This window comes from Nannospalax galili, unplaced genomic scaffold (genome assembly GCF_000622305.1).
Source record: "Nannospalax galili isolate Female #2095 unplaced genomic scaffold, S.galili_v1.0 scaffold795, whole genome shotgun sequence".
NCBI classification, from domain to species: domain Eukaryota; kingdom Metazoa; phylum Chordata; class Mammalia; order Rodentia; family Spalacidae; genus Nannospalax; species Nannospalax galili.
The window spans coordinates 50221-72276 of NW_008336391.1; the positions used below are offsets into that span (position 1 = coordinate 50221).

A 22056-nucleotide genomic window follows, 5' to 3' on the forward strand; every position below is an offset into this window, starting at 1 on the left:
AAAAACTTATGAGATTACTCTTCATTTATTTGGAACAGCACATCAAAAACATATCAGACATGTAGTAAATACCAAACTTATTGAGATAGTATATACTTTTTGAAAATGGTACCGAATGTTCAAAACCTGGTGTGTATTAATACTTTATAGTACAAACCAATTTGAACTGGCCAGGTTTTTAGATTTGGTAGCCACATGTGGTAGTGACTGCTGCAGTGGACAGTGCTGAGGGAAGGTGAGAACACTGAAAGGGAAATTTCATAGTGCCTGGACTCACCTCGTGTTGAAGCATGCTACTTTGATAGAAAAATGTGTGCTGAGCACATCTTTCGTTTGCTTAACAGGCCACTTTGAACTGTCTCTTAGTGATTGAAAATCTCCAGAATAGCTTCCGTCTTGAAATGACTTATTGGTGCACACGGGCAGCTATGGTTCTCCTGCATGGTTTTTCTGTAGATACTTCCACATTGTTTTAAAAGTAGTCAAAATGTTGAAAATATATCTATCCACAGATCTTTCCTATATCCAAATACATATACTTCATTTGCTTCAATACTGTGAGAGGAACTGGTCAACATACATAATATTTCTTTAAAGAGACTTAGGCTGACTTAGAATTACAAGTGGTTCATCAAGTTCAGAAAAACATACTGATTTCATTACCTGGCTTAGGTTACTGAGAGACGTGCTCAGAGTCAGTACTGTTGGCTAGACTTGGGGTACAATTCATATTTGTGACATGACCTAAGTAAGGTTTTATTATTTATTTATTTATTTATTTATTTATTTATTTATTTATTTATTTAATTTTTTGGTGTTTTTGAGACAGGGTCTCCCTATAACCCCAGCTGGCCTGGAACTTGCTATGTAGATCAGGCTGGCCTTGGACTCAGAGATCTGCCTGCCTCTGCCTTTCCAGTGCTGGGATTAAAGGTGTGTGCCACCTCACCCGACCTATAACCTAGTAAGTTTAATGGGTGACTTAATGGGCAGAAACCTCCTAGGAGGAATTTGTGGGCTGGACACTTAGATATCAAGAATTCTAATGACTGGGCTGGAGAGATGGCTCAGTGGTTAAGAGCACTTGCTGCTCTTTCAGAGGACCTGGGTTCAGTTTTCAGCATCCACATAGTAGCTAACAACTGTCTATAACTCTGGGTCCAGGGACTTTGATGTCTTCTTCTGGCCACCGTGGACATTGCATGCATATGGAAGACTGCTGTGCTCACCGCTGTACCACCAAGGTTGCACCATTCCATGAATATGGAGCAGTTACATACATACACTCATACACATTAAAAAAAACTCCATTGTGGTTACTTGGGGTGACCAGAGGAGCCTATTTTCACAGTTCTGTGATACACCTTAATGTGCATAGGAAGGATGAGCTTTCATTAAAAAAAAAATTAAAGTTGTAGTTCTGTTTACCCCGTTTCATTTGTTTGTAGGTGGTTGGGGAAAGCAAAGTGTAGGGACAACAAGAAGATCATCTGCTTGACTAGACCTTTTGCCCTGAACCTCATGAAGAAATGATAGGAGGCAGGCATAGGTGCCTAAGAAGAGCACTCAGCCCAGAGGACAGCTTTGCGGTGTTTTGGGGGTATGCTTTGTAAGTATGCTTTCTCTTTGAATTTCACTTCTGAGGAAACTTACGTTGATGATATTCAAAGTGGAAAAGTAAAAAAATGTCAACAAGTAGAGTTTGGGGGACATGAAGAAGTTCCTTTCTGGCTTTTATTCTATGCAGAATAAAATAAAAGAGAATGGTTGTATATGGCACTTTACAGAAATTCAGATGAACAAAATAAATGAGTAGAACTCTGCTTATAAATTAAAAAAAAAAAGGAGTGCAACTGTTTCAATTCTATAAACATTTGAGAACCTGTGTTTTCACCAGGACTGAATGAGGTACCTTTTACAGGCATTATATATAATTCTTTTTCATGCTTATCAGCAGTTTGTGAGAAAGGCACTTGAGGCTCAGGTAGGCTATTTTATTTGTTTGAAAATTTTGGAGCCAAAAGAGTGATCTTTATTTCTGTCTTGTCTACCTCCGAGGCCTAGTCCTGTCCTTGTGCAGGGCCTCAGTGCTGTGTATTACTGCCCTCTACAATGTTCTTTGATTTACACTCAGCATTCTTGGACCGAGTACACCAAATGTAGCGCTGTTTACTGCTGTTCATCTCTTCATCTCTTTAAATGTTCAAATGGCCCTATTATTTTTCTTGTTTTTTAAAAAAATATAGGAGTCTTTATTATGGAGGTGAATAATTATAATTTGTGATTTCCATAAAATGAGCATATTCAGCACAACTTATTGTTGATAATCAAGGATTTAGTGTTAAAACTTAAATTTTGTAATAGATTTAAAATTCTGTACTTAAAAAAAGTACTTCATGTTGTATTTTGATAGCCTAAAGGTACTGAAGCATACAGGAGAGGCATTATGGAGCCTAGTGGTAAATTTGTGCCCAAGACTTCTGATGTACAAAATTGTTAGAACTGAAGGATATTTGAAGTTGGAGAGGCTTAAGCCCAGGAGGTTAATGTATTCCAGAAACTCACTGGCACAATTTTGACAGACTTGGAATTACTATCAAAACATCTTAGAATTGATTCACCATCACTGCTTTAGTAATGTCCTTGGGCTTATTCTGCTATGAAGTGATTAAACATAGTCATGCTCTTGCAGTGAGTCTTTCTTTCTTGTAAGAGGTGTTGCTCAGTAACTGTACAGTGTTTCCTCTGTCTCATTCTCCTTTTGGGACGAGGTTTTGGAATATGGCTCAGCTGACCTCGAACTCTGGATCCTCCTGCCTCAGCCTCCTGAGTGCTAGGTTTTCAGGTGTGTTCCTCCATGCTGAGCCTCTATCTTGTCTGTTGTAATGGCTACCTTCATAGTCTATGCATTTAATATATCCCTTATCAGTGAAAATTAATTTTTCATTCTAACTATAACTCTTCAATTAAATTCTTAGGTATACAACCTACCCACAAGTTATACACATCTCCTTTCATTTTCCTAAGATAACGTTCATAGAAGTAGAATTTCTGATTAGAGCTTGTGTAACTCCCTTTGCTTTGCCAAGTTATTCTAATCACTTCTATTTACTTATTTATTATTAGTATGTGAATGTGCGTGTACCTGTGGAAGTCAGAGGATAACTTTGGCACTTGTTTCTCTCCTTCCACCTTGGGTTCCAGGGATCGAACTCAGGTGGTCAAGGTTGGCAGCCCCTAAAGTGAATACTCTTACAACATGGCTGCCACGCCCCTGTCAGGTCTGAGTGGGTGAGAGCTTTTTTCAGTCTATATAAAACATAAATAAGGACATTATTTTGTTTTAATTTGCATTTTTTCAGTGAAATAAAGTGTATTTATATACTTGTTAGGGCTGTTTGTATTCTGTGAATTGCCTTTGTGCCTTTTATTATTGAAATATTATTTTCATGTGGTTTTTAGAGAGCTAAATACTCCTTTGCTTCTTTTGGTTCCCATGTAATGCAAATATTCTTCTGAGTTTTTCCTTTGCTTTTTAAACCTTACTTCTGGTGTCTTGTTATGATATTTATGAATGATATTAAGAGACTTATCAGACCTTTGTCATGTCTTTCTAAATTTATTCATGTCTTTCTAAAGTTAATATAATCCTGAACATAGATCTGTATATTGCTGATGATTGACGTGTTTGAGAGATTTCCATTTTTGGTTACATGAATCCATTTGGCTGATGGACATTTAGCATCTACTCTGCACAGGCTTTGTCAGGAAACAGGTGCTCCTGCTTGAATGAATGAGCACTTGTGAATGAGCAAGTTCATGGATGAATGGGTGAGTGAATTAAGCTAAGCTAGAGCTAGGCTCTTTTGAATGAAGAGCGACATTGTGGAAGAAGTGAACTATGACTGTTATTTTACAGGATGGTGAATCACTTTTATAGATTGTAGAAAAAAGGGAAAGCTTGATGATGGGCAAGTGAAGGCTTTAAAATGCCAAAAAGGGGTTTATCCATGAGCAGTAATTGGTATGTTGAAACAGTAGACAGCATGGATGTGGATGCTAAAGAACCCATGGAATTTGGCGTTTAGAGCTTGGTAATGTAGGCTAAATAATAATTGAATAATGAAGAATGATCATTATTAATTAAGACGATTTCACACTAACTCACATAAACTTAGATTTGATTCGGTCATTAGTGCGTTTTAGCATTGCTACAATGAATTTGCGATGTTGCCTGTTTTCCCTGTAATAGACATTAAGTATTCATATTAATAGCATGCAACTCAACTCATAAAGTTTTCAGACTTCAGATAAGTAATTTAGGCCCTTTACTAATGAAATTTCTTCATTTAACAATTATTTAATTAAGACTTGCTATCTGTAAAGCTCTGTACTTTGAACTTTGTTTCTAGAGTAATCAGATGGCATAATTAAAAATAGTCTAATTGTAAATTAATTTGATAACAGCCTGAGCACATGCTGCTCAGTGCTCGGTGTTGGGCTGCAAGGATGACTTAATCCATTTTGTGTTGCTATGGAGAATACTTGAAACAGTGATCTATAAAGGAAATAGGTTTATATGGTTCACAATTCTGGTGGCTGCTGAGTCCTAATGGCATTGTGCTATGACAGTGTGCTGTGACAGTGCTATGCTGTAGTCTGATACATATTCCCCCACCCCTGCTGTATCACAACATGATAGATGGCAACACCTGGTGGGGTTGCATGAGTAGAGCAGGGGGGTCATGTGTGAGAGGCAACAGGAGAGCCAGCTGAGAAGGCTGCATTGGCTTGATAACAATGTGTAATCTAGTCCTACAAGACCTAGCTTACGAGAGCAGGACGCTAATCCCCCTTCGAGGGTGGCATCCTTTGAGGGTAGTGCCCTTCAGGGTCATAGTTGCCTCCTCCTAGTTCCCCCTCTTGGGGGTTTCATTACCTCTCAACTTTGCCAGCCTAGTGATCAAGCTTTTAGCAAATGAACCTTTGTGGGACAAGCTAGGTACAAACCACAGCAAATCATAAGCAGGACGGTTTTTGATGAGATTGAGAGTCTTAGTAGGTAGAGAGGCAATAAATGGCTAGTTAGCAATCCATAGACTGTGGTGAGGTGGTACCCACTGTGGGGATGCAGCAGAGGGCACTGGGCTCAGAGTTGGGGTGGGGCAGGGAAGGGAGGCTTTCTAAAGAGTGTCCTTTGAATTGAGACTTGAGAGAAAGTAGGAGTCAAGGAATGGATGGTTAGGGTCCTTAGGCTCATTATGTAGCTCTGTCTGGGCTAGAATTTGTTATATAGACCAGGCTGAACTCACAGAAATCCTTCTGCCTCTGTCTCTGCCTCCCAAATGCTGTGATCATAGGCATGTGCCACCATGCCTGGTGAACATGGGCCTTTGAGAAAGGTTCAGAGAGTGAAAACAATGTACTAAAGAATGTACTAGGCAGTAAGACCAGCCTAGACCTGAAGGGCAGGTGAGTGCAACATATTTGAGTAATTGGAAAAAAATTCCATGGTATAATAAGTAGTACTTTATGGATGAGTTTAATCAGTATCTTCCTACAGCTGCGCAGCACTAAGATTTCATAGCTAGAGAATGAAAGATTGCTTCTGGTGAGAGGTGGAAGGCTTCATGAGATTGTGTTATTTAAGCTATGCCTGAAAGGATGAGTGGATTTAACCAAGTGGGAACAGTGGACAGGAGAAGGCGTTCTGCCATTGATGAGAGGTGGGAGAAGGCTGGCTGCTAGTGGGGTCCTGAATTCCTGCTTCAAGAACGCAGACTAATCATGGAGGCAGTGACCTGTCAATGAAGGTTGGGAAGGAGATGCAGGCAGTCAGCAGGCTGTTTGGATGGTGGTGACTCAGAAGTGCAGGGTTGAGACACTATAGTTGTTAACTGTAATTTTTTAACAAAATAATTGTGAGCTAGTACTTTGCTTAAACCATTATCTTGCTTCACAGCATGAGTAAAGTTGTGTGTCATCTTTACTGGATTGCAGTAGGAATCATGAGAAAACGCTAATGAAAATGCCTTGTAAGCTATAATGCAGTGTGCAAATTAAAGGCATAAATGGAAGTAAGACATGTTTTCCTTTGTTAAAGTTTGCTAGGAAATTCAACTGGAGTTTTGTTTCCTTTTAAAATTAGAAGAAAAGTATGCTTTATGATCTACTTAAATAACTTACTTTTTAAAATGAAAAACTGAAAATATTATGGGGAAGAAGTAACCCTGGCTGCTTTTACAGTTGTGTTTTTTTCTCTCAAAGCATGATTTGCGATCATGTGTTCTACTGCTGCTCACGTGTTTTTTTTTTTTTTTTTTTTTTTTTTTGGCGTCCTAACTTGAATGCATCCTTTTTCCTTTCATCATTGGAAGGCTTTCACATGTATCTATAATCTGACACCAACCTGTTTACTCAAGGAGACTGGGGCTGGGAGGAGAGTTCTGCTAATAACTCTTTTCTCAAACAAATCAAATGAGTTATTAGTACAATGCTGTTGTATGTTAGTTAGCCTTTGCTGTCTAATGAATAAAACCTTGGAGACATACAACAATAAAGTTCAATGACTGTATAGTTGGTTAACCACTAAGCTGTTTGCTTATCATGACTAGATGTGTTCCCTTGGTTGGGGTCAGCTGGTTAGTCTGCTGATTTAGGCTGGAAGACCTTGGGACATCCATGTCTTCCACAGCTAGCCAGAGAAGAGTTCCAGGAGAGCAAGGTAGACAGGATGGGTGCATTATGGGAGAGCAAGGTGTAGAGTGTAATCCCATTCTGTTTATGCCATGCCATCCTAAATCCTGCTGATGGCAACTTAGGTAGCTGATCCCATAGTCAGCAGTTAACCACTTGTGGTAGGAGGGCAGTGCATATAGGGAGAGGTGAAGGTTTGGGTCAAACTGAATGTATTACCCCTAACCCCAGCCAAATTTAGTTTCTTCATACTCAGTAGTGCTGTTTCATCCAGCTTTGAAGTTTGGAGGCATGAGAATTTAGAGGATGTGTCTACTGTGATTGACCATTACCACTATTTTTCCCTTCTGGTCTGTGTGGGAGACTATATCTCTCAGGTAACTAACACTGATGATAAATTCTTTAAACTGCTCATTTTCACCTGGTCAGTTTGGCTGGCAAACTTTGTCTCCTTTTTTTTTTTCTTTTTCTTTTTCTTTTTTTTTTTTGATACAGAGATTCACTGTGATTCACTGTGTATCCCTAGCTGGCCTGGAACTCCTTATGTATATCATGCTGGCCTGGAACTCACAGAGAGCTGCCTGCCTCTTCTCCTGAGTGTTGGGATCAAAGGTGTATGCCACCAGGTCCAGCAATCCTGTTTTTTTAATCCGTAGTAGGATTGCAGAGTCAGTTCCGAGTGGAGCCAGTCAAGTAACACATTTTATGAGGCAGGTGTGGACATTGGGGCATATAGGAAGGTGAATGTCTGACCAGGCACGTGCTGTCTACATCCATATATGGGAAAATCTGTCCTCAGCATTGACAGATCTTTGGATTTTTCAAGAAAACTGGAAATCGGAATTTTCAAGTTGATGCTTTGGTTGACTGGCTTGTTCGATAGTCCCCCAAATTTTATTGTCTGACTTAAGCAAAATAGTGTCAGAAACTCAGAGGTCCAACTGTCATTGTCCGTGCTAATTCCGTGTTCAGTCTGTGTTAGTCTGTGCTAACACCATGTTCAGTCTGGGTTAGGCTGTGCTAATACTGTGTTCAGCCTGGGTTAGGCTGTGCTAATACTGTGTTCAGCCTGGCTTAGTTGGGACAGAGCAAATGCTACCTGTACTCTCAGAGGTCTTAACTCCTGCCTGATGCTTTGGAAATGTTGTGTTATTTATGTGTTAGTAAATGGAAGACTATAATCTTGGTGCTCAACACAAGTAATACACTAACTCAGAGGTTTGGTAGTACCCACTTCTCTGGATCTTTTCTTAAGTTTTTGCTTGTGGGTTTTCTATTTTCACCCATTTTTCTTTTTAAGTTTTCAGTTGCTTCATTTATTTTAGATGTGTTGTGGGTATGTCTAAAGTATGTGCCATTTTGTTGTGAGATAAGAGGCCATTATTAAATAAGTGTTTTTTTTCGGAACTGCACAGCTCTTTGACAACTGACACACATACAGTCATCTGGGCAGCCCCGGTATCTTCCTCCATGTTTGAACAGGCATTTTGCATACTGCATGGCTTTTTCTGGGAAACTTGCCCATCCCTCCTGCTTAGTGGATGATGGGCCACGTGGGCATTCTGATGTGTGTCAGGATGGGCTCCTAAAGAAAGGGCAGCAACAAATAGAACTTGGGGGTTAAACTTGTCAGGTTTTCTTCATTGGCTTGAGGTGTCCACCCCCCCAACACTTATTCCCATGTGTGCATGTATGTAAAAGAAAGCGGTCCATTTCTACCACTAGCTGTATTTGAGTTTGGGCAAATTAACTTCTTGCCTATACAATGAGTTGTTAGTTTTTCTTATTATTGTGACAGAATTCCTCGCAAGAGCAACTTAAGGAAGGAGGAATTTATTTTGGGTCATGGTTTCAAGGCTTCATGATAGCAGGTTGTGCTGAAATAGTTGTTCAAGTCATGGCAGTTAGAAAGCAGGGGTAGGGCTGGGACAGGTCCACCTAGGCTCTGTCTCCTAGTTTCCAGAAGTACCCAAAATGGCCCCACCACCTGCAGACCAATCCTTAAATGTATGAAATGTTTTTTTGTGGGCCCCTCCACAAATCCCTGATGATTTACTTTGTGGGCCCCTAATCCATAGATTTACTTTGGAACGTGGTCGTTAGGATTAAATTAGTTAGTGCATATGAAGCACTTAGAACCGAGCCTGGTGCAGAGTGAAAGCCATATTGGCGTTTGTTTCCAACGCTGTTAATTAGCTTCTGCTGTGGCCATTGCCCTTCTTAGTGCTGTTTTTGTGATCATCTTTTTTCCTCCTCTTGCCCCTCCCTTCCGCTCCCTCTTCCTCCTTTTTCTCGCCTCCCTCCTCCTGTCCTTTCTCCTCCTCCCCCTTTTCCTTCCTCTTTTCCCTTGGTACCATATGTGTTGTTGTTTTGGGACTCAGAACATTGCCAACAATAACGTTCATTCTTAGACAAGGCTTTTAGAGAAGACTGTGTTTCTCACTGATAGGGATGCTTTTTTCTTTATTCATTTTTGCCTTCTCTTGACTGAAATTGGTATGACATAGAGTAATTAAAAGGCTGGGCTTTGGAGATAACCTTTGCTTAAATTAAATCCTCTCTTCACCAGTTACTAAGTTACTTTTCTACTTTAAATTTTAGTTTTCTTTAAAATAAGGAAGACAATGTTGTAAGGACCGAGATACTGTAGGTACAGTATGTAGTGTAGTGGTTAGCCCATCCATGCTATATATAAATAGCGGCTGTTCCTTTAGTAAAGTTGAATATTCTGTACCTGTTTATAAATGCAAACACACACTATGGAACCATTCATTTATAGCTTCATGAGTTTACAGAAAAGCAAATTAAAATGAAAAATAGGCTTGATGCATGTGCTGCACTGGCTGCTTTGAGATTATGGCTTGAGTCTTAGCCCTTCCATCCACTTAGCTGCTGAGACTCTTGGCTTTAAGAACAGGGAATTCTCAAGCTATGACTATGAATATGCCAGATGCTGGTCTGGGGCAGGGAATGCAGAGACAACAGGACGGAACATCTGCCCTCATAGTTCTTTTCTTCCTGACCCTTCAACTTAGCTGTGTCAGTTTGCTGGGTCATTTGGTACTGTAATTTGATAGCTTCGGAATGAAGGGCATTATTTGTGTGACATACTGTGTAATGTAACAGGAGGCTTCAAAGCTGGGGAGTAGCTGGGCAGAGTGTGGAAAAGATGCCAGGTGTTTACAAGAAAGAAGTATCTCGAGTCCTCAGCTGGTGGTGTGCACAGGGCTCTAGACAGTAAGTGGCTTGCTTGCATGGCTCCCGACAGTAGGAAGTTCTCTGTGCAGTCCAACATGTTTCATTCTCCCCTACCCCCACTTTCTTTTTGTTTTTGTTTTTGAGACAGGGTCTCACTTTGTGGTCTAGCCTAGTTTTGAACTTGTGATCTTTCTGCCTTAGCCTCCCAAGTGTCGGGACTACAGGCATGTACCACCACATCTAGCTTTATTTCTTTATTTTGGGCCTGTTTTAGTGCTCCAGATCTTGTCCAATTTGAACCTTATTTTTCCCTTAAAAAACATCCTGTTCTCACTGTGTGATCTCTTTCTTTAAAAGAAAAAGTGGTTATTACTCACTGTCTCTTCACCTCTGCCTCATCTGTGCAGGCCTGGGTACTCCCTTTCCTTGCTTTGCTGAGACCAGGATTGTTCATTTCACAGTTCCAAAGGGTGCTTTCCCATCCTTTCCTACCAGACTGTCTGCTGAATTTGTGCATCACAGTTCAGTTTGCCTAAAAGGGAGGTGACAGCTGGTCGTAAGTTCAACAGAGAGAGTTTAACATGAAGCAGGGTTGGTAAACTATGTCCCATGGGTCACATTTGGGCTATGGTCAAATCATATTGCCCCATTCACTTGCATGTTTTCATGGTCTTTTGCTGCAGTTGCAGGGTTTTACAGATGTGTCAGAGACTGTATGGTTCACAAGATTGGAAATACTCTATGGCTCTGTACAGAAATATTTTGCTGATCTTGATGTAATTAACTAGGATTATCAATAAATGGAACTTAGAATTCTCAAGCCTGAGGGAAAATACCCAAGGAAGGGATACATTTAGAGGGTGGTCATTGGCAGGATTGAGATCCAAAACTTGTTGGAGATGTGGATGCATCTCATTGGATGGTGCAGAGATTTGCTGGTGTCCCAGGCCATAGCTGGACTGTAGTCACTGATGATAAGGAATACTTGAATGAAGATGGAATGAGTCTGGAAGATGGGAGCTGCCAGCAGTTTCCATGGTAGGAAACATGTTTCTGGGGTATTGGAGGCCGAAGTGTGACATTGATTGCAAGTCTGCCTGTGAGACTCACTGAATCGGAGTAGAGGTTAGTGCCACCAAAACTGGAGGGAATGAGTGTCAGCGGATGTCCCTGCCACAGGACGATGACAGGGAAATGAAGCAAATGGGAAGCACTGGGAGCAGGAGAGGCCTTCCTCCTGCAGTGTCCCATCAGCCCCGCCTGTGACTGGACTGTATTTTGCCACTACAGTGGAGAGGTGATGATGTGGTTTTTGAAGAGTAGGCAACAAAGAGTTTATTTGCAGCTGAGGCAACAAAGTGGAAGCATTTTAAAAGTTATTTTTTTCACTTAAAACTTACCTTTCATAATTTCTGTGTTGCCAAGTCACCTAGTTTTCTACTTAGCTCTCGTGTTCCTGTGTCTTACTCACCAGCACTTTTGATCTTGCTCCTGTACGTGGAGTACTCCAGGGAGTTTCCCCTGTTCTGTCTCTCTTCTCACTGTCCTTTTATCCCCTACTGCTCCCATACTGACCACTCTCAAACACTTCCTTGTGCCTGTTAGGTATCTTCACTTTGTTATTTCCTTCCATGATACACAATTTGATCTCCCTTCCTACCTGAAGAATTTATAACATTCTTATAAAGTCTCTTTCTCTTCAGTGATCCTTTGCTGTCTTTAACAGTCCACGATCCAGTCAACTACAGAACTGGAAACTCATTCGTTCAGCTTTGACTCTCTGGTTGACCATCTCCTGTTTCCTTCACCCTCTGCCATTGCCTAGGTGCTCCCCTTACAGACTGAAGTAGCCTCTGTGGGAAGCTCTGTGAATGTGTTTATCATGTCACTCCCCACTTAAGATTCCTTTTGTTTTCCTTTTAGTCGTGGTGCTCAGTTACTTTCCTTTTCTTTTGACAATATTACAATTCTTTTTAAAAAATAAGATTTATTTTTATGATTTAATTATGTGTAATGTGTGCCTGTTGGTGGATATGTGCACATGAGTGTCGGAATGTGGGGAGGCTAGAGGTATCTGATCGCCTGGAGATGGAGTTACAGGTGATTGTGAGCTATCTGATGTGGGTGCTGGGAATTGAACTCAGGTCCTATGGAAGAGCACCAAGTGCTTGTAAGCACTAGACCATCTCCCCAGCCTCAATATTAGAGTTCTTTAAATTTTTTTTTTTCAATGTGACAGGGTCTCCCTGTAGCCCCAGCTGGCTTTGAACTCACTGTATAGAGGAGGCTGGCCTTGATCTCACAGAGATCTGCCTGCCTCTGCCTCCTGAGTGCTGGGGTTAAAGGGGTATACTACTACACCAAGCCCTAGAATTCCTTCCTTCCTTCCTTCCTTCCTTTCTTTCTTTCTTTCTTTCTTTCTTTCTTTCTTTCTTTCTTTCTTTCTTTCTTTCTTTCTTTCTTTCTTCTCTCTCTCTCTCTCTCTGTCTTTCTTTCTTTCTTTCTTTTTTTTTGTTTTTTGAGGCAGGATCTCCCTGTAGTCCCAGCTGGCCTGGAACTCACTATGTAGACCAGACTGGCCTTGAACTCACAGAGACCCATCTTCCTCTGCCTCCTGAGTGCTGGGATTAAAGGCGTGTGCCACCATGCCCAGCTTTCTTTTTTAAAAAAATTAAAAAAAATATTTTATGAGTATGAGTGTATTATTGCCTGTATGTATGAAGGTGCACCCATGTTGTGCAGTGCCCATGGAGGTCAGAAGAGGGTGTCAAATCCTGTAGAATTGGAGTTACGGATGGTTGTTAGCTGCCATGTCAGTTCTGGGAATCAAACCCGGGTTCACAGCAAGAATAGACAGTGCTCTTAATCACTAAGTCATCTCTTCAGCACCCCCTAGAATTCTTAAAAAAAAACAAAAAACTATCCATAGACTATGAAGCTACAACATGCATATCGGATGAAGCTGAGCTTCTCTGCTAGAAGGATATGAGGATGTTCTCTGGTTTCTCTGAGACTGGTACTGTTTCCTATTTTCTTATCTTATCCATGTGTGAAACTTCTGCTCATCCTCATTGAGTGAAGGATCCTGATCTGACTCCTGTAACTTTTCTTATTTCTTAGCTCTCCACATACAATCTTTCTCCTATCAAGGGCTATGACTTTCTTACTTCAATCTCTTTAATCTTTAATTTTAACCCCCCCTTTCCCCCCCCCCCCCCCCTTGCTAAGAAGCCCAGGTCAGCGTTGAACTCTTGATTCTCTGCTCTGCTTCCTCAGTGCTATGATGCTGTCCTTTGCTTATCTTTCATTTGTAATGTAGTAATAATTCAGTAAAGGATGAATGAATGAGCCTGTTTTAAAATATCTGTTGATTTCTGTTTCTTATAGAGTACCTCATTTACCAGTTTAACAGAGCTGACTGATGGATGGTTGATTTTGATCATATATGAATTTACTGGGAGAGTTTGAAGAAATGTGTGACAGAGGACCACTGATGTAAAGAAAGGAACAGCTAATAATTGTGCATACTTGGTAACCTTTGCTGGCTTGTTGACTTTTTAACTTGAGGGGTGAGGCTGTGCTCTCAAGTCCTACAGCTATTGAGAGGGTGAGAAATACATTCTAAAACTTGAATTTGGTTGATGATTAAGCTTAAGATGTATCTTCCCTTCTCAATATCAACATCATGACCTTGACTACCTCTCTGAGGACAGTCACCTTGGGTGGGCAGCACTGAGGCACTTGGAGGCTGAAGAAGCAATCACCTTGACGCACACTAGTCAGTCTCTGTGAAGAAGCATTGTACCCCATGCTGTGTGCTTATCTTTTATGGAACAGCTTGCAAATCCTAATTGTTTTAAACTGACCTGAGGGAAAGAGATTTGAGAATCAATAAATGTCAGCTCTCCTGCATACAAATGTGCTTCATTGCAGTGTAGACAGTATGATGATTCTTTAGGTCAGATGACAAAAGGAGTAGAGCTTCTAAAGGCTAACATCAGTCCTCTTATGACAGGCTTCAGTAGGGTTTGGCTCTGGTGTTGTGTTCAGGGCTGCATGTGGGCATTTGTGTAGATGAAATGAACTGATGCGGGTTCATGACTTGCTCTGGTGGCTGTATGTCTTCTTTATAAGGTTCATTTAAAGCAGAAAATATTTATATTTTTAAATATTGATGTGTTGGGAGCAGCAAAAATAAACTATTGTAAGAATTGTGCCATCTGCCACTCAAGACAGCTTTCTCTAAGATTTTATAGCCTTTTATCTAAGCTTGCCCATCATTGTCCTCTCCTGAGGCTTGGAAATTGCTCAGGTCTGAAAAGCGAGTAGATTTTCTGGTCAGTGAGAAATTTTGTTGCATAAGTAGTTGGTAGTAAGCAGCAGAAGAGGAATTACTGTTTTTCTCTAATTAAAGGGAATACTTTCTTTCTTTTAACCAGAATTTAGGTAATTCAGTTCTCTTAAATTATTCTTCAAGAGTACAGATATTCTTCAGACTTAACAGTCCATTCTTTCTGTCATCATGTGTCATGCTGAAATTTCTTGTGCTAATGAGTGGATTTTTCATTAATTGGACTTTTTTTCCTTTGCCTTTTTAAAACAATGATGAAAATATTCCTTAGGCTTCAATAGGTTTCTTTTCTACTTGTTTTAATTCTTTGAGCTTCAAATTGCAATATTCCTTACATATCACTCACTAACCATTCTTAATTTGTTTTCCAAAGCAGAATTTGGTTGCAATAGGCAGTGTCAGTACATATCCATGTGTTTGATATGTGCGTTCGTTCTGGCACTTGGATTGTGTTTTTACATAAGTCAGTTTTTAATTAACCATCCTTCAGCAAAACTACAAAGAGAAAAAATTACAGCATGAAAATATTTCTTCTTTTAGCTCATACGCTCATGATAACTATTCTTGTGGTCAGACAGTGAAATTCAGAAACAGAGCCTGTGATCTTGTTTTTTTAGCCCATCAGTTGGTGAGAGCTAGTGGCAAGGACCTAGGGATGTCAGGGACTAGGAAGTGAAATCACGAGGTTGCCAGGCAGGAAAAGGAAACAGGTGCTAAGGAAAAGGGAGATCTGAATATAGAATGTTGAACTCATTTTTCTCATTGTCAGCCTGTTACCCTGTCTTTGAAGGTGTTCTTTTCTATTTCTTTCTTTTAAGTACATACTATATATTTCTCCCAATTATATATTAATACAAATTCATTATTGAAAATTCATGAAAGATAGGAATATTTAAAAGAATACAAATTGACCATAAACATTGAGTGGTAAATATATTTTGGGGGAGTAATTTATTCCCTCATCCCTTGCATCCCTCGTCCCTCTAAGTTTCCATACTAATAATTTATATACATACCCAGAAGACATTTAACATTTATTCTGAAACTTCATACTTTTATCTCTTTGTTTGAAAGCAGGGTTCTTGATAGATGGTTACTCTCCCATTGTATAGTTCCATTGTACAGTAATGGCTGTTTACTGTTCCAATGAATGTTCTGTATTTTAACCATTCTCTTTTAAAAAAATATTTATTATTTTTATTTTATGTGTTTATATGTATTGCCTGTATTATGTAAGTGTACCTGTGTTATGCAATGCCCATGGAGGGTGTCAGATCCCCTGGAACTGGAGTTATGGAGTTGGGAGTCTCCCCAAGTTAGCTCTGGGAGTCAGTTGACCTTTTTAACTGTTAGTGATAGTGGAAGGAAGTGCCAGGTTTTTGTCAACACTGAACACAGTCGATTTCTATGATAATCATATTCTTTAATTTTCCTTAGTTCAACACTTATAAAACTTGTATAATTAAAATTACTTAGATTGTTTCCAGATATTTCATATGCCTAAGAAAAGCCATGTGATTTCTCAGGTGTGTGTCACCACGAGTGTTGCTGTCTTTGCAGGAGTCCCACCAGATGCAGGAGTCTGAACGACTCTCATTGCTCACAGTAGTTGAAGTTAATAGCAGAGACTTTGTGTGTACTAGTGAAGCTCATGCTGAAAAGTGATTCTAAGTTGTTGAAAGTATGTGATCCTAGTTGGGGTAAGTGAGAGGACTTCTTTCATCCTATAATTGTGTTGCAGTAAGAGAAAATGTTATGTTGTTCTCAATTTTATTTAATTCTAAGAATTTCTGTTTTAGAATTCACATACTCTACATCACCACTCTTTATTTAATATGTATTAATTGATCATATGAAAGAACTGTGCCTGTGTTGAAAGTATAAAAATGTCATGTGGAGGATTATATATGAAATCATGCATTCGGTTTTCCATGGAGCGTGGGACCAAAGTTGAACCAAGCAGCAGATAAGTTAAGATGATGGCATTTACCATTAGTGTTAGTTACTTCTAGGTTGTATGTAGATAGGGTTTACTCTATTAGTCTCTGAGTAGTATCTATTTTAACCATTTTTCAAATAGTTAAAAAGAACCATAACAATTTCAGCTTTAGGTGTTCTTGGTCAAGTTGAAGCTCAAATTGTCTGTTAGAAGACTCCAATACACAAAATACCCACTGAAGTTATCTGTACATAGATTATTATTACTGAAATTTTTGGTACTCTTAGAAAAATTAAGTTGTCCCAAAGATACGTATTTTGATCCTTGTTCCCGTCAACCACTGTTAGAGTAAGCATGTTGTCGTTTTTCACTGACACTTTTGATTTTGTCTGATTTCTTAACTTTAATTCACTTTCCAGAAGTATCACTTGTGAAAATGAAAATTATTGTTATAAGTAACATAATTTTGATGTAAAAATTATTGTTATAAAGACATAAATTTGATGAGATACGAGGGTTATTATTTTCTCACATAGAAAGGATGGGAAGAATCAGGGAACTAAGACCCCTTACCTGGAGGCTAATGGTTTGTTTTATTTTCAGGATTTCTTTATTACATGCAGGGTAGATAGGGCATTTCGTTTTTTTTTCTGTACCTGTTTAAGATGTCACTCTGCTGCCTTAAATTTCTGCCTTTAGTTGATGTTTTCTCCTGACATGAAATGATGAGTCGGGAAGCTATACACACAGCGAGCTGTGTCCTGCTGCTTTCTATAGCAATTCTTATTAACTGTTAAGACTGTTCTCACTGAGAAACAGACGGCAGGGTACAGTGGAAGGAACAGAGCATTAAGACAGATAAGGTGAGGGGAATCCTTGGTCTTCTATTTATAATCACTTTATGGAGTAGGATAGGTTCCTTAACTCATAGTCTCACATTCTTTATAAATCACAGGTTAATAGTACTTATTTTATAATAATAATAGTGTGTAATAGCTGGCTCCTAGAGAATGCTGGTTCTTCATTCACTGATGGAAAAAGATGGAAAGTACTTGAGAGGTAAAGGGTCATGTTTGATTAATGAAGAATTCATAAAAGTGGATTTACCGAGTTTTAAGGACAAAATACTTATTTATGATCTTATACTATTTACTTTTCTTGTTACTGTGACAGATATCTAACAGAAATAACTTCAGGTAGGGAGGAAGGTTTTATTTTGAGTCACAGTTTCACAGAATTCAGTCCCTGGTTGCTTGGTCCCATGTGCTTGGGCAAAACATCATGATGGGAGCTTTTGGAGGATGTTTTCCTTCCTTTCTTGGTGGACAGACAGCAGAGAAACTGGGGAGACAGGAAGGGCAAGGGGTATATATCACCTCAAGGACATCCCCCCAGCCACCCACTTCTTTTCACCACATCTCAGTAATGCCATTATAAATCCATCAGGATTAATCCATGAATTAGGTCAGAAGCCTTCATGATCTCATGGTTTCTGGAAACAGCATCACAAATACCTGGAGCTTCACTAATGCTCCAGATATTTATTAATCTGATAAAACTGATATTTAGAATTAACTATCAGATATCTTTGTATTAACTTTATTTTTGAGGGGGTGCATTTAAACAGCTGTGAGCTGGGGAAAGCAGAACCAAACAGTCGTGCCAACATTAGTTTCTTGCGTATGTTTTCTGATGTGGGAGAAAGCCACATCATGGAGTCCCTTTGTACCTGCACATAGGAGGCAGAGACCAGAGAAGATGGTGTGAGAAGAAGCTGAGTGACATGGGTATGTGAGATGCATGGGTGTTCTCCAGGATGTTCTGTAGCCCTGTCCCAGTTTGTATGATGGGGTTGGATATTCCATTTGATGCTTTTTCTGATGTGGTAAAGACTGTAATTTCATTTTGAAAATAATGTAAATTCACAACAAGGGTCCTCACTTCTCTAGAGACATAGAATCATGTACTTTGAAGATGTAACAAAAATATTCAAAAGATCCAGAATATTCTTCCAGGAAAGAAAAAAAATGTATCACACTGTACATAAGGAGTCAGGAAAAATGTCCACATGTATTTTAAGAATATGTTAGCAATTAATATAAAAGACTGAGTTAACCCTCCATTATGCAGAAAATGGAATTATTGTAATACTCAATGCACTTCTGGTGCACTTTTGTTCTAAATGTATTTGGCGTCTCTGAGTTCTATTAAAATTTTTTCTTTGCTGGGCATGATGGTGCACACCTTTGATCCCAGAACTTGGGAGGCAGAGGCAGGCAAATCTCTGTGAGATCAAGGCCAGCCTGGTCAACATAGCAAGTTCCAGCCCAGCTGGGACTACAGGGAGGCCCTGTTTCAAAAAAATGTTTTTTCCTGAAACTTGGGATGAAGGTTGGAGAAAAGTGTTCTTGGAGGACTTCCCACTGATGAAAGCATATTCTGGCAGCTAGGTTTTGTATTTCAGTGGAGCTGCTGAAGATGGCATCTTTTTACAAATGCATGATTGTAAAGTTTGTTCCTGTGTTGCATCATCTGTTTAATTCTGCAATTTTAAATTAAGCTGCTGGAGAGGTTTCATTCTACAGTGGATTGGATTCTCTTACTGTAGGTAGTGCAGTGCATCTATAGTATTTTATTTTTAAAGATACATTATATATGTGTATATAATATGTGTTTTTAAAGCCTAATAGAATGTACTAATATTAAGAGCTGTGTTTTCTTTTTGCATGTCTATGTGTGGTATGTGTCTGTGCATGTTCACATGTATTGGTGCAGACGTATATATGGATGTATGCATACTTGGAGGCCAGAGGTTGGTGTCCAGTATCTTCCTCAATTGTTTTCAACCTTATATATTGAGGTAGGGTATCTCACTTGGACCCAGAACTTGCTGATTTGGCTAGTTTAGCTGTCCAACTTGCTGTAGGGGACCCCTGTCTCTCACCTTGTATTTATGTGGGTGCTGGGGACCCAAACTCTAGTCATCGTGCTTGTGTGACAGCACCTTGACCTGCTGGCTGTCATCTCCTCAGCTCCAAACTGCAGGTCTTCAGAGACTGTTTCTATTTTTCTCATGGGTGGGGTTGTTGATAGTACTGTGAAATATTATGTAGGAAAGTACTTAAACAACTTAGAGCACTGTAAAAATCTAAGGTATTATTTGGAGTTGTAAACATAGCTAAAATAATCTGAGGAACTGTTCCATAGAGCAAAGCAAACAAAGATTACATGGGAACTTGTATTTTCTTGTGTGTATACTTCAAAGGACTAATGTAGTAAATACTTACAAATATCAGAAAATACATAGCTAACCTTTATTTTTGTGTTTTTTACTGTTTGATTGACTTTGACTTGGATTTATTTTGAAGGTTTTGAATACATCAATGGCAGAATCATCCAGTGATTCAGATCACTTCAGCTATCGTGACAGATTGAGTAGATGGACAGCCAGGACAATTCGCAGGGAAACCGGAAGTCATCCTACAGTAGATGTCACTGAGAAGGTCAACACTATAACAAGTACTTTACAGGTTAGTTTAACAGTGATTGCATTTGATAGATTTTTAAATAGTATGAGTCGAATAGTATTTGCAGTCAGCATGTGAGTTTTCTTAGTACTGTAATGGACCATCATCATGCTAAATGCCTTACAACAGCAAACATTATTATTTTACAGCTCTGTAGGCCAGAAGGATGAGAGAATCTGTTTCTTTGCCTCTTGTAGCTCTCACATGTCTTGATAAGGATTTAAATTATGTGCTTCAGATTTAACACAAATTGCAGATCGTTTGAATTTTTTTCACAGTGGTATAATGATTTAATATTTATAAAATATGTTGATATCCAGCTTATCTGTGACATAAATTGTGCCTTTTAAAAACTATTGACTCAGCTCTTTGACATACCACCAAAATTGGTCATGAAAAATAGCATTTGGAAAAATGAATAGAGTACTTTCTTTCTCAAGGACACCAGTCGGAGCCTGCAACAAGTGGATCAGATGCTTGGGCGATACCGAGAATATAGCATTGGACAGGCGGGTGCTATCGAACACGTGAGAACATTTGGTTATGTTTGCATGCTTGCTTACCCACCTGTATGGGAATGTATATTTTGTGTAGTGGGAACATAAGATAAAGGAGATATTTATGTGAATAAGTATACATTTTAAGCTGCTTTACTATTTTCAGTTTAAATTTACTAAAAGAAATCAGATTTCCAACCAGTTTATATAGATTCTATTTAATTGAACGATTTAGTCATAGAAGGGTTATGGATTAATTAAACAGAGTTGCTAAACTTGGGCCTCAGATACCACTTATAAGGAGATAGGAATTTTAAGGATGGTTTATTTTAAGTGACACATGTTGATTATTTTTGAAAGAAAAACTTTCAAAGTTCCTCTAAGTTCCACTCCAAAGAGGTAACCCCTGGGACTGGAAAGATGACTCAGTGGTTAAGGGCACTGTCTGTTCTTGCAAAGGACCTGGGCTCGAATCCCAGCACTCACATGGCGACTAACAACCATCAGTAGCTCCAGTTCCAGGGGATCCTATGCCCTCTTCTGACCTCTGCAGATATTGCAGGATATGGGTGCATTTACATACATACAGGCAAAACACCCATACACATAAAAATAAAAGTAAAAGTAATAAATAAAAAAATTTAAAAATAGAGGTAACATTACTGTCCATACGACTTTGTGTGGGTCTGCCTTTATGATGCCTAGCTTTACTTGTCAACTTGACACAACCTTAGTGAACCACCTGGGTAGAGAGTCTGAATGAGGGATTACCTAGATCAGGTTGGCCATGAGCATGCCTGTGAGGGATTTTTCTCAGTTGCCGTAATTGATTTGGGAAGACCCAGTCCACCGTTCGTTCTGTGGACTTGGGGTCCTGGCCATGTGAGAGAGGAGATGGCAAGCTGAGCAGCAGCAGCAGCAGCAGCAATAGCAGCAGCAGAAGCAACAGCAACAGCAAGTGAACCTGGCGTGAACTTCCTTCTCTGCTCGAAGCTGTGGGTGTGATGTGACCAGCTGCTGCAACATCCAGTGATGAACTATAGCCTGGAATTGGGAGCTCAAATAAACCCTTTTTCTAAGTTGTTGTCAGGGTCTTTTATCACAGCAACAGAAATGAAACCTGTGCAACCTCCTTTTGGACAGTTGTGTTATGCTGTAGTGTTGCTGTATCCAGGGTTTCCTCTGTTGTCTGCAGTACAGCAGTGACCATTATTATACACATGCTTTTATGTAGTCCTACAGGAATATAAAAGAATGTAAAGAATATATACACTTAAAAATATGCTAGTTATGGGGGCTGGAGAGATGGCTCAGTGGTTAAGAACACTGGTTGTTCTTGCAGAAGACCCAGGTTTGAATCCCAGCACCCACATGGCAGCTAACAACTGTCTGTAATTCCAGTTCCAGGGGATCCGACAGCCTCTTCTGTCCTCCGCGGGCATTGCACAGCACAGGTGCACTTACCCTCATACAGGCAATACATGCATACACATAAATATATACTTATATATACATACATACACACACATACACACACACACACACACACACACATATATACACACACACATATATATATATGTGTGTGTGTGTGTGTGTGAGCTAGTTATTTCAAAGTTGCCATTTCAACCCTGGCAATCAAAGTTGCCATTTCAAAGATATGCCAATTTATGTTTCATTACCATGGAATATAGGAAGGAAAGATACTCCAGAATTAATGGTTTGTTCAATTCTGTTTTTGAGGGGAGTGGAATGGTAGGCAGAGGAGATGACCATGTGTATAGGTGTACGTTCTAAGCCGCTCTACTGTTCAGTTTAAATTTAGTAAGGGAAATCAGATTTCCAACT

The 22056-nt window shown here is 39.5% G+C and overlaps 1 protein-coding gene across 7 annotated transcripts in view; it reads left to right on the forward strand.

Moving 5' to 3' along the window:
- Positions 1–22056, forward strand: part of Cep128 (centrosomal protein 128) — a 466611-nt gene that overhangs the window by 836 nt on the left and 443719 nt on the right. For 6 of the 7 annotated variants that reach the window (XM_029562536.1, XM_029562539.1, XM_029562540.1 and 3 more), the window contains exons 2-4: positions 1449–1609; positions 19553–19714; positions 20152–20238. In XM_029562536.1, the coding sequence (XP_029418396.1) occupies positions 19568–19714; positions 20152–20238 (234 nt within the window). In that variant the 5' untranslated portion in view covers positions 1449–1609; positions 19553–19567. Of the gene's footprint in view, positions 1–1448; positions 1610–15805; positions 15946–19552; positions 19715–20151; positions 20239–22056 lie in introns of all 7 variants that reach the window. The other variant, XM_029562537.1, reaches the window with a different exon arrangement.